The following is a 17756-nucleotide window of genomic DNA, read 5'->3' on the forward strand; positions in this document are numbered from 1 at the left end:
CAAAGATTCTTTATTGCTTCTCGTCAGTCAAATCAGTATATACTTTAAGCACTGATGTCTAAGAATATTAAATAGCAAGTACTTAGCTAACTATCTACTCTTAGTGACCCAACCTACATTTTTGCTCTACCCGAGTATGGGTTTATTTGAGGAGCACAAACAAGCAAAATCAGTTTTATTACATAACTTGTAACTTGACTCGTAGCTCAGTTGGTTTCCTTTTCTTAACACAAAGAAGAAATTTTTGTGTTAAGAAAAGGAAATATTTAAATAAATTCAGAAAGAGTATTCATATTTCAAGTTGTAATTTTTAATGGCATATCATTAATATTTCAAGGTGTACTTTTTAAATGACATCAGGGGGTATACAAACATTCAATGGTATTTACAATTATGAAACAGATGTCTGTGGCTGCATATATATGTAACATATATGCATTGTGTATGCATTTGTTAGTCATAGAATAAAGACTTCTGTTAGCTTATATAAATTCTTATATTTGGCATATAAAAAGGAATTAAATGTGAATATAAGAATAAACATGAGGGGTCATTATGAATGGCAAGTAGGCAAATGCTCTAAAAACTTAGGAACTTCTGAGAGGCACATGTTTTTTGTAAGTAGAATCAACATATGGGTTATAAGCTTGCTTCTAATTGAGTCCTATGACAAGTAAAATAAGCAAATTCTTATGGAATGAGAATGTATAGGGGAAAATTCTATGACATTTGAAGAATTGCATAAAATGTTTTCTTGAGCCTTTCTTTCCAATGATTTTCCAGTAAGCCTTTGTAGATTAAAAAAAATTTACTATGAAACCTGAGGACAGAATTTAAGAATACAGAACTTCTTCATTAGCATTCCATTTTGTCCTATTGATTTGGTCAATATAGGAGAGTAGATGAGGAAATATTTGCCCCAAGTTAGAGAGGATTTTCAGGGTTACAAAATATCTGTGTCAATATTTCCATATTCCAGGTGATTAAAGTGACCACATATTCCTTAACACATATTCATTCTCTTGCTTTCTCTCTCTCTCTCTCTCTCTCTCTCTCTCACACACACACATGCTTGTTTACTTCTAGATGCAGTTTCCTCTAAAACTGCATTTTAAACTAACTCACAAGCCCATCTATAATCATGTACTTTAGTGAGAGATTTTTAAAAAGTTTGTTTGTTTAAAATAAACCTATTTATGACTCATCAGTAAATGTTTTATTTATGTATAGTATACATATATATCTATTAATATCCCTTTATATCGGGGGTTCTATGAAATATTCTCATGAGGAATTAGGTTACCATTGAACAAAAGTTTAGGAAGTAATGCTCTAAGGTATAAGACCCCAGATAAAGGGCTTAGAGCAAAGTTCATAGCAGTCAATGGTGTAGCCTATATGTATTTTGATATAAGGATAAGACCCCAGACACGGGGCTTAGTGTAAAGTTCTTAGCAGTCAATAATACACCCTATATGTATTTTGACATAAAGTACTGTTTATCCTGGATTAGAGTTTGCTGTGTTTCAGAGATGCGTGCCTTGTCATTTACTCTTAAAATTTATTGTAAATTGTATATCCATACTTCGAAAACAATGAAATTACATCTACTTTGGTCTTTTCTGTGGGGTATTAGCTCAGGTGTATTAAGGTCAAAAATTAAAGGTAAGAAACATGAAATACAGCCTGCATTGAAGATACTATTTTCACAAAATGATCCTTAAAGTAAGTCATCTGCAAGTTAGTATGAAAGGAATATTGTCATTTTGCAGCAAGGAGTTGAACCAATTACCCTTGACCTGCCTTTGAGTCATTTTTTGTGATTTTTATGAGATGCTTAGGTTGATATTTATTGTTTTAAGCATTGCATTAATGCTAGTCAAACATTATTTTAGTGACAGAATAAAAAGCAAATAGACAATTTTATTTTCCCTGTTTTTTCTTTTCTAAATCAACTACATATAAACTGTTCTTGCTGAGCAGCATTGGACTTGCATATTAAACTTAACAGAGTTTTAAAGCTGGAAAAAAATGCTTTTCTTTGTAACAAAGAAAATGCTTTTCTTTGTTACAAAGATTTTTCTTTCTTTGTTATAGCAGCACAGGGTGTTTGGATGTAGCTTTAAGTTAGTACAAAAATACTGTATATACCACAGGGAACTTTTTTTTCTTTTTCTGGTTTTGGTTCCATATCTCGTGGTGCTCAGGGTTTACTCCTGGTGGCCTCAGGAGACCATATGGAGTCAGGGGGAGGGGAGCAGGGATAGAATTCGCATGAGCCACATCCAAGGATAGTGCTTTACTGGCTATACCAACAACATGGCACTTCTTTTTCTTGAAGGTCTGATAGAATTAGAGACAGTCAGTGCCATTCACACACACACACACACACACACACACACACACACACACAATACTTGAAGGGGTTCTAAAGAATGTGATCCCATAGATTTCCATTCCATCTTTTGAATTTAAATCAAGAGCCCATTTGGTTGCTTGTGTTCTTTTAAAGATATGCTAATGTTCTATATTTGAAAATGTGATTCCAGGTCAACCTCAAGTTTTCTTCACTTCTGTTTCTTTAAATCTTCTAGATGCAGAAGCTCAAATGTGATGTCTCACTTTTGAGAATATGTACTCAATTTCCCAGGAACATATACATATATATATATGTGTGTGTGTATCATGTCTATGTTGAAGTAATTTATATATACATATATAATAGCATACATAATTTATATGTGTACATATAATATAATATGTATATGTAGTTCATGTATTATGTATATGTATATATAGTTCATGTATTATGTATATGTATGTATATGTGTATATAAAATACTTCAATTTGAAAATTTAGATTTATTTTTCAGGGAAAATACCCTATTTTATCTTTTAACATGTCATCTGTTGTAATTTTTGGTCTTACTGTATTAGTAATGCTGTAATAATATTGGTTCATCTTTGCTTGTTTTCTTTCTCTAATAACTTGAACTCTTTCACATTTTTTCCATCCATAATAACTGGGATTATTTTAAGTTTTCCTATGTGAGTAATTTGATTTTCAGTGTTATCTATTATGTAACTTATTCTTTGTAATATATGAATTTGCTTTTAATGTTGTTTCGATGCTTAATTTGTTTCCTTAGTTCTGCTCAGTCCTTTTTCATTTCAATCTGTTGTTTTCACAATGTGGCTGTGACCTCCAAATTTATTAAATTTAGTTTTTCCACTTATTTAAGCACCGTGAATGAAATTTATTTTCATATTAAGTGAATTCATGTGAAGCAACTTAAGGAATTTCCTTCTGTCCCTGAGATTATATAAGTGCACACTCCTATCCTCCTGAATAAACACGCTTTGTCTTTCTCTCTTCGGCCGCAATTCTCTTGTCTCTCTCACTGACCCCACTTCCCCTCATGTCCATATTGGCCATGCATGGCTTTCATCTTGTTCATGGATGAGTGGTACTGTCCACATACTCTCTTTGTAAAAGATAGGGCTGAGGATGCCTCTAGGCTTCTAGACTTATTCACTGTCTGGTCTGACACCCTCTAGACTATTTGAAAACTAGATACTTTAGGTTTTTATCCACCCTTTAGACAGTGGATAGTCTAGTAGGAATGGTCAGAGGTGAGTTTAGTCAGAACAGCTGTTGGCCTATTTGCCATACACCTGCATGGGCTTACTCCTGCGCTGCAATTCCTTCCTCACCCCTACGTAATTGCCCGATTAAATCTTGAATTTATTGGTAGTGAAGGGTTTTTCACTTAGTCCCATCTCCTGGGTATCTCTACACAAGGTTTATGTTTTGCATTTATTCACGTTTTGAGGTACAAATGAGAGTTCTTCAGCTTTTCCTTAAATGCAAAGCCAGTTTCTTGGATTAAAGACAAACATCTAATCCCTAATCTGCATGTTTGTTTTCCTCCAGAAACATATGGGTTTTATCTGTTTGTTTGCAATTGACTGTGCTTTCTTTCTTTGGCTGCAGTGACTGATTTTGTTTTCTTCATTAAACTTTCTTTTAATGGGTCTCAAAGTTCTGTGACAGATTTTTGTGGTGAAGTTGTTACCATTAAAAAGTACTGATTTTATAAACTATCAAGTTAACGTGTGCACACAAAGGAACAAATGGTTGACATTTTTCTTCCTTTTGGAGGAGGAAAAAGTGCATTGCTGTTATTAACCAGCCTCATGCTATTAAACTTCAATGGAGAGCTGAGATAGTTCTCAGATGAGTCTTCTACGAGTGAATAAAACTGGAGTTGTATGTAGTAGAGGTAATTAATTTTTTGAACTGTAGGTGAAAAAGGAGCAACCTTGTCAGCTTCACCTGTCTTCTCAAGTACTGCTATGATGATCCCTATGACAGCATTCTGTCTCATGTCATGCACAGCAAAAATGGCCCAGATGAAGATATTCAGAATCTCTCAGCCAACGTGGACTTCTAGGCACTTTGTCAATGATAGCAGAAGCCCCCAATTTTGAAAATTTGGAGTCAACATCTAGTTTTTGGCCAAACTGTGATTCATCTTCTTCAGTCCAGCAAAATTGCAAATGGTGTGAGTTTGGTGATCATCCCACCCAGGTGCCTAGCAAACACAGGTGCTTAGCTCGCATGGATCTGGCCTGAATGACTGAGAATGATTACCTGAGCTCTGAAGCCAGCTGCTTTTATTGATGGCTGCCTTTTGCTGTCACGGGCTACTTGGCCACAGTGAACGTCTTTGACAGATGTGATGTTGACATTGAAGGCCACTTTGTCTCCTGATACAGCTTCACTCCGAGCTGCTTGGTGTGTTTTCAGTGACTGCAGTTGTGATGCTGACCATAGCAAAATGACTGACATGTGAGGTTTGAGGGCACCAATCTCAAAGCCATACCGATAGCACCAATTTTGTAGTTATCCTGGTTGGAAAGACTCAGGAATTGTTAGTTGGCTGAGTCGATTGCAGGAAATAACCCAGAACTTGGAGCAGTGCAGTTGATTCCACGGGCATTGCCATGTGTGGTTCACGTGATTCCCAGCCTTTGAACCATGGCTTGTTAACACCTGGATCCAGCATGTTGTCACCATTATCACCAGAAATTGGCACCAGTGCTGCTGTTGTGTCAGGGTGCTAGACAATTTTCTTTTCTAAAATTATTTATTTTTTATTTTTATGAAGTTGTTCACAATATTTAATTACATTTAGTATTCGTACACCAATTTTACCACCATTATACATTCCCACCATCATATTTCCATCCCAAACCCCAAACCCTGACCCCAAAGTGAGACGAAATAATTTATTTTGTACTGCTTATTATGAATAATCCACTAAAAATGAGACAAAAGGAGTTTCTCAGAGGGAAGTATGTGAAGATTGTTATATCTGTTTGAATGTATTTTCCCGAAGATGGGTCGCCTTCTACTTTAAACCCTATCAAATGTGGTGTGCTACTCTTGATTGATCAGTGGTGTATAGTAAGAGTTGTCTAGGAATAGATTCACTCATGGGTGAGGCCCATCTGAGCGTGTGGAGAACGGCCATGAGCATGGCAGTGGTTGAGCTTTGGAGGATTTTGGCTACTGGCATGGGTCCCTTGTGGCAGTGAGGGGCCTCACCCACCTCCCTCTGGAGTGCCCTGAATGAAACAACCTGGCACAGGGTCCAGTGGCATGGCTATGGCATATCTAGCCAATTTTCTTAGCCTAGGTGCTGACATAATGATTTTCTTTGTACTCTTCTGGCTTAAATTAATGTTGGCTCTTGGAATCCATTTTCTTTTTTTTTTTGTTTGTTTTTGTTTTTTGTTTTTGGGTCACACCCGGCGATGCACAGGGGTTACTCCTGGCTCTTCACTCAGGAATTACCCCTGGCGGTGCTCAGGGGACCATATGGGATGCTGGGATTAGAACCCGGGTCGGCTGCGTGCAAGGCAAATGCCCTACCCGCTGTGCTATCGCTCCAGCCCTGGAATCCATTTTCTTAGTACTAACGTTTCTTTGTTGTTTTGCACCCACTGACTAAATCAGAACAAGCAGCTGGGCCTGGCCCCTCTTTAAGGTAACTCGTTTCCCATTCAATATCAGCAGCAATAATCAAGACAGTTAATTTGACAGGTGTCTATAGTCACGTTTGTCACTCTCTGTGCTGAGTCATCAGAGATGGCCATATGAGATGGGCTGGTTCCTAACTCTCTGGTGATGCTCAACTCATGTGTTTGGCCTTCAGTTTATTCTCCACATCCTAAGAGGTGCCTTTCTTCCCTTAGTAATTCCTTCTAAACTTTTTCTTTCCTGTTTTGGTAGACCTGCTTTGGTTAATGTTTGTGAAAGTAAGGTGTACCAAGTCATTTTATATCACTAGCTATTAAGGGAGGAAAATTAGGTCATGTATTAAAACTCTGTCATCTTCTCAGTTAAGTGTTTGTGTGGAAAAATTTTCTCACAGAACATGTACTACTAATGAGAAATGTGGAAAACAAGTTTTTCTACCTTAATTTACTGTAACTCTTCAATCTGCATCTAAAAATATATAGAAATTGCTTTCATGCATGACAGCAATATTTTTCTAGGCTTTTGGAATATCCACATCTTTTATTCTCAAATACCAAGAGGGTGAAAGTAACTTGGCTAAAGGGAAGGAATGTCTCTCAAGTTTCTGAAGGTATAAAACCCTATGAACCCAATAATTTCTTTGAGGGGTGGGGAGGAGTTTGGCCACACCCACTCTGTGTGCTTCAGGGCTTGCTCCCCGCTGCTGGCTCTGCACTCAGATAACTCCTGGTGGATTCCGGGGCTCAGGGGGTGTGAGGATCAATGCCAGGTCAGACTCATACAAGTCAGTGCCTTACTCACTGTAAGGTATTTCTCTGGCATAATAACTTTTTAACCATTTATAATGCCTATTACACAGACAACACATGAGTTAACATTAATGTCTTTCTTTCCCTTTCTTTCTTTTTCTTTTTCCTTTTATCTCTTCAGGTTTTATCAAGGTACTAGGAATCTAAATGGAGGACTTGTCCCTTAGACTCATTTTGTTTTCAGACTGGATCTATTGGTCCTAAACAAGGCTGGTTTTGAAAGTAATATAAAGCAGGAAAGGATACTGATTCGTGAGACGAAAGGGGATCTAGTCTCAAGTCTTTTGAACAGTCAGTAGTTAAACCAATGTTTCTTTCTTTTCCGTAAGCATGTCACCATTACTTCACTGTCACTCACTCACTGTCATCTCATTGCTCATTGATTTGTTCGAGCGGGCACCAGTAACGTCTCTCATTGAGAGACTTATTGTTACTGTTTTTGGCATACCCAATACACCATGGGTAGCTTGCCAGGCTCTGTCATGCGGGTTCGATACTCTCGGTAGCTTGCCGGGCTCTCCGAGAGGGGCGGAGGAATCGAACACAGGTTGGCAGTGTGAAAGGTGAACGCCCTACCTCTGTGCTATCGCTCCAGCCTGATCACGCACTGGGGAAGGCGTTTGCCTTGCACGCAGCTGAACTGGGTTCAATTCCCAGCATCCCATATGGTCCCCCAAGCACCGCCAGGAGTAATTCTTCACCATTATCAATAAACCTTAAATAGAAAAGTGGGCCAACAGATGTTCATCAATAACATATGCTTGTACGTAGACTTTGTGGGGATCTGTGATAAATAATCACTAGTATCTGTGATTATTTATAAAACCCCCAAGCATTGCTCAGGTGGTCGGGCGCCCCACCCATTGATGATTCTCTGCCAACCAAGCATTCCAATCAGATGCAATAGTACTCAGACCCTGCAGGGCTGGGGTGCCAGAGCTACCCTGGCAATGCTGGGGTTCCCCAGGGCCATCCATAGAGATATATCCAGATCTGTGTCTGACAAGAGTCAAGGGACCATGGGGTGCTGGGAATCAAATCCAGGCCAGACCTATGCCAAACATGCTCCCTAACCACCTAACTCCCAGAAGAGTATATATTTTTATGCCAGAGTTCATGTCCAAAGTGTAAATATAACTAGTATCTGTGATTATTTATAAAACCACAGTTGTTATTAATAAAACCACATAAGGATATAGGAATAAAAATATATAAATGAGTACATATAAATACATATTTTAAAACATTTATACTTCTCATACATCTATATGTAAGCTTGTTACATATATCTACATAGTACTCATATGTGTATACATAGGTTTGTATATTTGCATATATTATATATGTAAGTATGTGTGTATTCAAGCTTAATTGTCAGAGAGTTGCTGGTGTCTAATGAACATCATTGGTAAGACACAAATCACATTTCCAGCTTCTGTGTTAACAAAGGAATGGCAATAACTGTAGTACATATGTAGAAGTTGACCTTGAGATAATCCTGCTATTATTGTGTTACTGGCCTGAGCATCACAACACTGTTTGCCAGTAGGGTCTATTGTGTCACAATCAGAGAGATGGAAAGCTCAGTTTAAATTTTAAAGAGAAATAGATCTGATTACGGAACGCAGGAAGGGTAATATGATGATTTGTTAGGATAAAGAAAATTATGAAGAGAGATCGAAAATGGTTTCTAAACATATGTAAAGACTCTCAAGTAAAGGTTGATGATCAAATATTCTTCATCTTCTTAACACATAGATAAGAACACTTAGATAGGAAAAATGTTTCCTGCATAGTTTTCTCGCATTAGAAAATATTAGTGGAATATATAAACAAAATCAAGTCTATTTTTTTCTAATTTTTCTAAGATGAGTGAAATGCTCTTCTTGCCAATACGGAATAGCTTTTATTTTGATATCCTAACGTTCCATTACTGTAACTGATAGTTACTCTGAAGGAGAATTGTATGCCTTATGTCTTTAGTATTGTTTCCTTATCTTGATTTTCAATAACCATATTTATTTGGAGCCATAGCACAGCAGGTAGGGTGTTTGACTTGCATGCGATGGGCCCAGGTTCGATTCTTCTGCCCCTCTCGGAAAGCCCGACAAGCTACTGAAGGTACCCAGCCTGCACAGCAGAGCCTGGCAAGCTACCCATGGTGTATTCAATATGCCAAAAATAGTAACAACAAGTCTCACAATGGAGGTGTTACTGGTGCTTACTCGAACAAATCGATGAGCAACAGGATGACAGTGATACAGTGCTATTTATTTGCAGACTGGAGCAATAGCAGAGTGGGTAGGCATTTGTCTTGCACACAGCCGACCCAGGTTCAATTCTTCCGTCCCTTTTTGAGAGCCCGACAAGCTACCAAGAGTATCCCGCCTGCGTAGCAAAGCCTGTCAAGCTACAGATGGCATATTCAATATGCGAAAAACAGTAACAATAAGGCTCACAATGGAGACGTTACTGGTGCCCGCTTGAGCAAATCGATGAACAACAGGAGGACAGTGCAGTGCTATATTTATTTGCAATCAGAAATATGCCTCAATGCCAAGGAATTTGGCTATATTTATCTAATGAATATTTAAATAAATGTATATTGAGCACCTATCTCATGCTTGTCCCTGAGGACAAAATCTAAATAACTCTGCTGGAAATGAGGGATGTGGGGAGTTATCTATATCATTAAAAAAATGAAGTTAGTAGCTTAGTTGATTCATGTCATGATCAGATTAATTGCTATTGAGTCACCTGTTTTCCATCTTTTAATTTTCAGCAATGGGATTTTTATAACTGTTAAAGAAAAATATATTATATTAAATATATACTTAGTTTTACATGTATGCCCTCAAAAATCCCAACACCAAAAACACAAAAAATGGTACTCTGCATTTCACACATAACAGCCCCTGACAACACTTTTACTTCTCTCATTCTCTCTGACTGCTGTTAGACTAAATGGAAACACCCCTTTAACTAGAAAAGGCTAAGAATAAAATCTGTAGGTTAAAAATAATTTTTCCAGAACAATGGGAGTCACAGTCAATAGTTAGAACTCAGGTGTGCTTTTATTTCCACTGTGGAATATATTTTAGTCATTAAGGCCAGTTCCTGACTTAACCCAAACTAAACCATTATTTTAGGAGCATAGAGATAAGAATGTATGAGAAACAACTTTAATTAAAATTGCAAAGAAAATAGCAACAATCAGTCGTATAGGGGTGGACAGATGTCCAGACTGGAAATAGCAAACTAGATAGAAGTATTTAAGCAGATATGCAGTTCTTCCAAAAGTCCTGGGAAGAATAATTGAATTGGGCAGAGAAACATCATATAGCTATCACTTATGCTTTTAAAAATTTGTATATTTAAAGACTGTGTTCACTAAAATTTGCTTTTCTTAAAGAAAAGATGGCAGAAATCATTTAAACTATAGGCAACAATTTTTTAAAGTTTATTAATATGCTAAAAATGCTGTTCCATAAATCTACAGCTTTTGGAGTATACTGAATAGGGAAGCCTAAATTCATAAAGAATATTTCCCCTGTATTATATATTGTCTCTCACTTTGTAGTCAATAGTCAAGTGTACTGTTGCAGCAACTTGAAAGTGATTTCAGATGAAACTTGAAACTGGGAAATCCTGGAAGCAAAATTATTTTTAGAGGTGTGATTTTGGAGCAAAGCTCTTTGGTGTGGTTAATCTTTTCATATATATGCATTCAAGGAAAGATGATTGGGCTTATTTCTATGAGTGAAACAATGAGTTGTGCTCCAGGGACGCTATCTGGAAACCACAGCTGCCAACGTAGAAATTCAGCCACACAAGGATCCTGCTAATTATTTCCTTCCTAATAAAATATCACTAACCTATTTTTTCCTTCCTTCTTATTTATCATTAAGTAAAATGATTGGTGCTGACTGTATTTCATTGACGCCATCTGCCTGGCTTTAAAAATGTAATCTTTGCCATTCAAAATGTCATGGTAAATCTTCAGGCTGAAAACAATTTTCTCATTATCAAGGGAGTACAGATTATTAATTGTGTGTATTAAAGTCATATTTTGAAATTGACCCTCATGTACGATGTGCCTAAATAACTGAAAATGAATATCTAAAAATTAATTTAGATGTGAAATCACCAGAAACCACATCTAAAGATCAGAAAGTAACATGATGTTACTAAAAACACTTGAGGCGTCTATTAAGTAAAGTCAATAATATTATTGGGGTCATTGGTGATGTCTTTGAGAGTAAGATCATTGAAGAAGTTTTACCCTAAAAGTTCTGAATGACTAAACCTAACATTGAGAAGTCTTCAAATAAAAACATCTATAAGGTCAGGAATACGATTCATGTCATGGATTATGTTCTGAGCAGTTATATAACTAAACCATATATTTTCCTATAACTATATTTTCCTTTCTTTTCTTTTAAAAATGAGATGTTTCAGCAATGCTAGATTGCTGAGTTTTTCTGCTTTTAGTAACAGCACATTTTATTGTTTGTTTCATCTGTTCATTTTCGGGGAATTGGAGAATTAGGCCATCCCCTGCTCTGTGCTAAGGGCTTTCTCCTGGCTCAGTGCTCAGGGGTCACTCCTGAGAGGACTGAGGGGATCTTCCCTGGTGCCAGGGATTGAATCCAAGTCTGCTACTGGCAAGGTACTACTTGCTCATTAAACATACCAACAATAAAAAAGTACATCTAACTTTTAAAATGATCACTAAAAATTCATATCCTTTTCTTATGTGAGAACAGGATCGAGGCTGCTGCTTCCAGCCATTTAAGCTGGTTTTAGCAACATAAAATATTATTAATATTCACATCTGATAGCAAATGATATCAGATGTGGAAGAGGAGGAACATTACTTTTTAGTAATTTTCCAATTTCCTCTCCTAGGCAGGGTTTTAATACACATAGCTGAAAGATTCACTAGCAAAGGTGTGTTATATTTGTAATTTCCCTTCAATTGGAAATTTCTATCATAGAGTAACCAGTATTATGGTAGTAATTAAGATACCAAATAAAATTAGTAGATCATATACCATGCTGAGAGTATTATTATGCAGTATCATAATATGCTGCAGTAGATAATAGCTAGGACAATAGGACTGTGTCCACCATGTAGATGGCAGTCATTTTCAGTGGCCTATGCCAAAAGCCAGTTTCAACAGAGAATGTGTTCAACACATTAATGAAGTCCTAATAAAACTATAGAATCACAGAGATATTAACTTTTTTTGCTTTACATTCTTAGCTGTCGTTGTCCTATTAACTTCATTTTATTTACTTTATTAGCATTGCTTCCATCATTTTGTGTACTTTCTAATGTCCTATGTCCGTCAATTGGGTACGAATAGTTGAGTATTCAGAATGTTTACTAAATGCGTTTTTCCCCAAATGTTTTTGTTTTACCTTGTAGCAAAAATCATTCACTGCAGCCCTTTGCATTTGGGAGTATCAGAAGGGAAATGTGTTGTACAGCACTTCTTCAGTCCCTATGTAATATACGAAGATGTCTAGGGGAATTATTTGAATTACAAATATTTTCTGTCTTCGGGCAGTATTTCTCAGTCAATGAAGACCTTAGCATGCAAGTTCATCCTCACCCCACTCATTTTTATTTTTCTGTCTTTGCAGTTCCACCCTGGTTTTTAAATCACCCTTCCAACCTCTATGCCTATGAAAGCATGGATATTGAGTTTGAATGTGCAGTCTCTGGGAAGCCTGTGCCCACTGTGAATTGGATGAAGAATGGAGATGTGGTCATTCCTAGTGATTATTTTCAGATAGTGGTAATTATCTTTTTTCATATCCTCCTTATGAGCCCATTCATTGTGTAATATTTTCCGTTGCTTTTCTTTCCTGAGAAGATTCCTGGTGGGGATCTCATGATGTGTTAAGAAAATGATTCTAATACGGCTAATGGCTTTCTGAGTCTGGAAGTTTTAACTGAAAATGAAAGATCTGGAAAGTCCACTGCCTTGTTTCACGGACAGGATTTCAAACAGACCTTTGGAGCCCAGGAGGCCTTCTTGGTGGATTCTCATGGCTGCTCTTTGGGATAACAAGAGTTTAGAACCCTGGTGGGTCCCAGAATAATTAAAGCAGTCAACTTTTGCAGGTTAATACAGTCAAGTTTTAACAAGGCCTGCTGCTGTGACTTGGGTCACTAGCTTTGATAACAGGGAACCTCACTTTGCTACCCTTCCAGAGAGGGGCAGCTGCTGTAAGAATGAGCTGCAGGAAGGGCTGTGGTAAGGGAGACAGAGACCAGACAAGTCACAGACAGACACATATATTACTGTGACCTTTTGGGAATCAGAAAGAACTGAATACTAACTCTTATCATCTTGCCAAGTTGGTGGGGGCCCACACCAAGCTATGACCAAGGGTCATATTCCTGGCTCTGTGCTCAGGAATTCTTCGTCACAATGCTCGCGGACCATATGAGGTGTGGGGACTGACTCGAGGCCAGCTTCCTGCGAGGGAAGGGCCCTATCCACTGTATCATCTCTCCAATCCCCAAATCTTGGCAAGTTTTAGGGTGCTTTTTGTCCCTATCCTTGTGGGGGAGAGTAGGAATAATATAATATTCACTGAGTTTTCCTGTATAGTAAAAGCACTAGGAAAGCTCAAGTCTTATTTTTTATTTTGTTTGGTTTTTTTTTTTTTTGCTTTTTGGGTCACACCCAGAGATGCTCAGGGGTCACTCCTGGCTCTGCACTCAGGAATTACCCTTGGCCGTGCTCAGGGGACCATATGGGATGCTGGGAATGGAACCCTGGTCGGCCGCGTGCAAGGCAAATGCCCTACCCGCTGTGCTATTGCTCCAACCCCATCAAGTCTTATTATTATTACTGTTGAGTGTTTGGGTGGTTTTTCTCACTAACAAGATGCTTTGCTCACCTAAAAATACAACTATGGAAACTGACCTTTAGTTGTAGAGTAGCACTGAAGGGTCTGAATTCACATTTTTTAAAAATAGGGTAAAAGCTTTTCGAAGAACTCTGCAACTAAAAAGGAGAGTTTAGTTCACTTCACTGACATTTGAGGTTCAGACCTCATCCTCTCAAGACCCTGTCCACCTCCCAGCAGAGCCGGGCGAGCCTGCAGGACTCTACCCGGATCTGTTGCCTTGAAGAATTATTCATAATTGCTTGGTGCATGCATTTTTGTCAAGCTGTAGAAAGCTGTGAGAAGATAAATTCAGAAAATGTATCTTTACCACTTGTATTAACATTTCCCACTTTTTTTTTTAATTCCGTGTTTTTAATTGGTTGGGGAGAGAGTAAGAAAGGGGAAAATCAACTTTTGAATGCCATCTCAACCCCATTCGCCCCTTTAAGTGCAATGTCATTTTCCCTACCACTGGCTTAAAAATGACCTGCCATGGAACAACTTGAAATGTGTTGCATAGGCCGAAAATATATGCTACTTGCATATCAGGGAAGTTGTGGAGTGCCTTAAGGACACATAATAAAATGCAACATTTATTTTTTTCTGCAGTTTGAAAAAAAAATCTTTCAGCTTGATTCATTATAGCCAAACTATTGAAATGTTTCTTTTCTTTAGGTGAAAAGAATATATACAGTATGAGTCCTAGTCACATTAAATTGTGCTTTAAAATATTTCCTTAACTGCTCTAGAAATCTGAGTACCATGGTCTGGCACACATGTAATATTTAACACAAACAGTAATTTATATGAGACTTGTTAATTAGAAATTAGTCAGCTTTATCTAAGAATTTTACATCAGCTGAGAATTGACTACAAGACACTAAAAACAATTAAGTATTCCCCATGAGGTAATATTTATCTCTTAATGACTTCAGGGGAAGTGATTTAACATGTCTCACTTACTGAACTAATTTTTACATTAATATCAAAGATAAACTGAGTTAGCATAATTAAGTGCTATCTCCTTATCAGTTTTTTATCCATTCATGGAAAAGTTGGTGGCTCAATTTTTATATAACAAGAGGTCATATTAATGTGTTTCATTTATGGATTATTGAAGGTGAAAGATTTTGTCCAAATACAAAAATAGCATAGAAAAAATTCACCATACCCCTCTTGCATATTTCCAGGAGGGATCAAGAAATTCTAATTTTAAAAGAAATCTTAGACTTTTTTTTTCACTTGACACTTCTAACAAATATTGAGTCTAGATTTTGTGTCTTCTAGAAGCTGTTTTGTTTCATTTGAATATCCTCTCCCTACCCCAGAGCCCCTGAACCTATTTCTTTCAACACGAAGTAAAATTAGAAGATTTCTTTTGATATAATTGTTGTTTCTTCTATATCTACTCAAAGAACTTTCAGTTCGCTCCTCATTTAGATATTAAGAATGATGTGTGGTCTTGGGTGTACCTTTATCTGTGAAACGAGGTGGGTGCCAGAGGAATTAGCAATATTCTGGAAATCAGACATTTCCCAAGTGGCTTAGGACATGTCTATTAGGGTAAGAACCCTCATCACAGTCCTTGGTTCTTCTGTGAAGTTTTCCTAAAAAAATGTTACTGTACTTTGAATTTCTCTTCCTCTGACTGAAGACCTGTTTTATCTGCCTTTATATTTCTTAGGGAGGAAGCAACTTACGAATCCTCGGTGTGGTGAAGTCTGATGAAGGCTTTTATCAGTGTGTGGCTGAAAATGAGGCTGGAAATGCCCAGAGCAGTGCACAGCTCATTGTTCCTAAGCCTGGTAAGATGAGGAATTTGGACCTGGAATTCAATAGTTATGAGTAGGAATGGCTCGTTTCTAAAATCCATATTGCTTTTCCTAGTTTTCAAAGTGAACCTGAAGGTATGCAATTACTTATTGAGTCAAGGTACACAGTTATGTATTGATGGTATATTCTTTCTACTTATGGCACCTACCTATGGATTTATGTATCTATTTCCAGAGAGACAAAATCATCCTGAGCAATCTGTTTGCCAAGACAATAACTGCTAAATCACTCTCATCTCCCTTCTGTTATGGCCCGCCTTTCTTTGAAGTTTTTCATATAACTGTAGAATATCCATATGTAATATACAAATACGTTTAAATGTACATACATATGGATCCTTTATTTTTTATTTTTATTTTTTAATTGAATCACTGTGAGAACAGTTACAAAGTTTTCAGGTTTAAGTCTCAGTCATACAATGATCAAACACCCATCCCTTCACCTGTGCACATGTTCCACCACCAAGAACTCAGGTATACCCCGCCTCCCACCCCTCACCTTGCCTGTGTGGCAGATGGTTTTAACTTTATTCTCTCTTTACTTTGATTACATTCAATTTTTGACAGAAAACCCACTATTATTATTTGGAGTTTTCCCCCAATATCAGACCTGCCGAAAAGGCATCATTAGGTAATTTGTTTTCTATTGGTGATAATGAAGAGCATATGATGTTGCATGGCTGCAACAGTGGCCACGTGGTTTTGGAATTCTGGTATTTCAGTAATTAAGTCCAGGGGTAATTCTGCTAGCAGCCACTGTGTTCCAAGATTGGTTTGTTTACCTCTGGGATCATGGTCATTCAAGAGCGGAGGTGCCGTTCGTGGGCGGCCGCTTGGGGTCTCTTTTGCGCGGGGAACAGGGCCGACTCTGCCCGGCTCCCCATTGTGAGATTTCCTGTGCTCCCCATCACTGAAAACTCCTACCTCTCTGTCTCTGTCTAATTGGCTCCGAAAGGTGTCGGTCACCATGATGCTGCAAAGGGGAAAAGGCCTAGGCACAAGAACCCTTCCCTCCGGGGACGGCTTGGGCCATAGCTTAGTTCACAATAGAGGAGCATTTCTGCCAGAAGCTGCTGCATTCCGAGATTGGTTTGTGTGCCTCTGGGATCATGGCCGTTCAAGGGCAGAGGAGACATTCCTAAGCATTTTTTGTGTGTATCAGGAAAGGTCACGTGGCCACGTAGGCTGCACGGTTTGGAGAAATAGTCCTAGTCCCCACATACTGGAGTCATGTTTGTAGAAGCTCATGGTTGCCGGGATTCCATCTGGAGAAGGCGGGAGACTGCACCTGCTCCATCTGGGACACCCCAGTGTTATCAGCTCAGTTTGGGGTTTAGAGCATTGTGGTGCCCGCCAGCCAGGATTCTTCACTGCTGAGTGCCACATATGGATCTTTTAATCAACGCAGAAATGTTCTAAAATTTAAAATACATTATCTGATTTTGATAAATTATCCTATTTTCCATCATTGATAAAGTTTCCATTTTAGTTTGTTTTGTAGTGTTCTAGAGGCTTACTCTAATGGCATATTCAAAACTAATATAAATCTATATTAAACATGTCATGTAATATTCTAAAAACAACTTAATGCCCACAAGCAAAAACATCCAAAAGCAACAAAACAGAACAAATAAACTGGCCTGATCCCTCTGAAATATAACACTAAGAAGGTAAAAAATATTCATTTGAGTACAGAGGCTAAGACTTTTTTCTTTGCATGCAACTGACCCAGATTCAATCTCTGGCACTGCATATGGTCCCCTGAGCACTAGGATGGGAGTAAGCCCTAAGAACAACTGGTAATGGTCCCAAAACAACCCCCCCAAAAAATGTTTCTAGTGCAGGAAATGAAAAGTTGTTTAAATAAACCCAAATCATTTAGTATCTTAAAATTATTAAAATCTTAATAGTCATAACGTCATTAGTATCTCCTATGAAAATTTATCATGCAATCATTGATTGTAGCTCTTTTAAACTAGTCCTTGATATGACTCATTCTTGTCTTAATCTTTCTAACATGTACTTACTAGAAAGAAAGTAAACTGTATGAGATTTTTTTCTATCACTTAAGTCTTTTATGAATTCTTAATTATTGAAAGACTCAAAAATTCTTGACCAGAATAATGGTCATAATGATGATGCTCCGTCATATGTGTGTGA

At 37.7% G+C, this 17756-nt stretch overlaps 1 protein-coding gene across 1 annotated transcript in view; it reads left to right on the plus strand.

Annotated features, from left to right (window-relative positions):
* DCC (DCC netrin 1 receptor) overlaps window positions 1-17756 on the plus strand; it is a 1194095-nt gene that overhangs the window by 715376 nt on the left and 460963 nt on the right. The window contains exons 6-7 of the mRNA XM_055127868.1: window positions 12505-12659; window positions 15449-15569. Coding sequence (XP_054983843.1) covers window positions 12505-12659; window positions 15449-15569 — 276 coding nt within the window. The remainder of the gene's footprint in view (window positions 1-12504; window positions 12660-15448; window positions 15570-17756) is intronic.

The sequence above is a fragment of the Sorex araneus genome, chromosome 2, assembly GCF_027595985.1.
Source record: "Sorex araneus isolate mSorAra2 chromosome 2, mSorAra2.pri, whole genome shotgun sequence".
NCBI classification, from domain to species: Eukaryota; Metazoa; Chordata; class Mammalia; order Eulipotyphla; family Soricidae; genus Sorex; species Sorex araneus.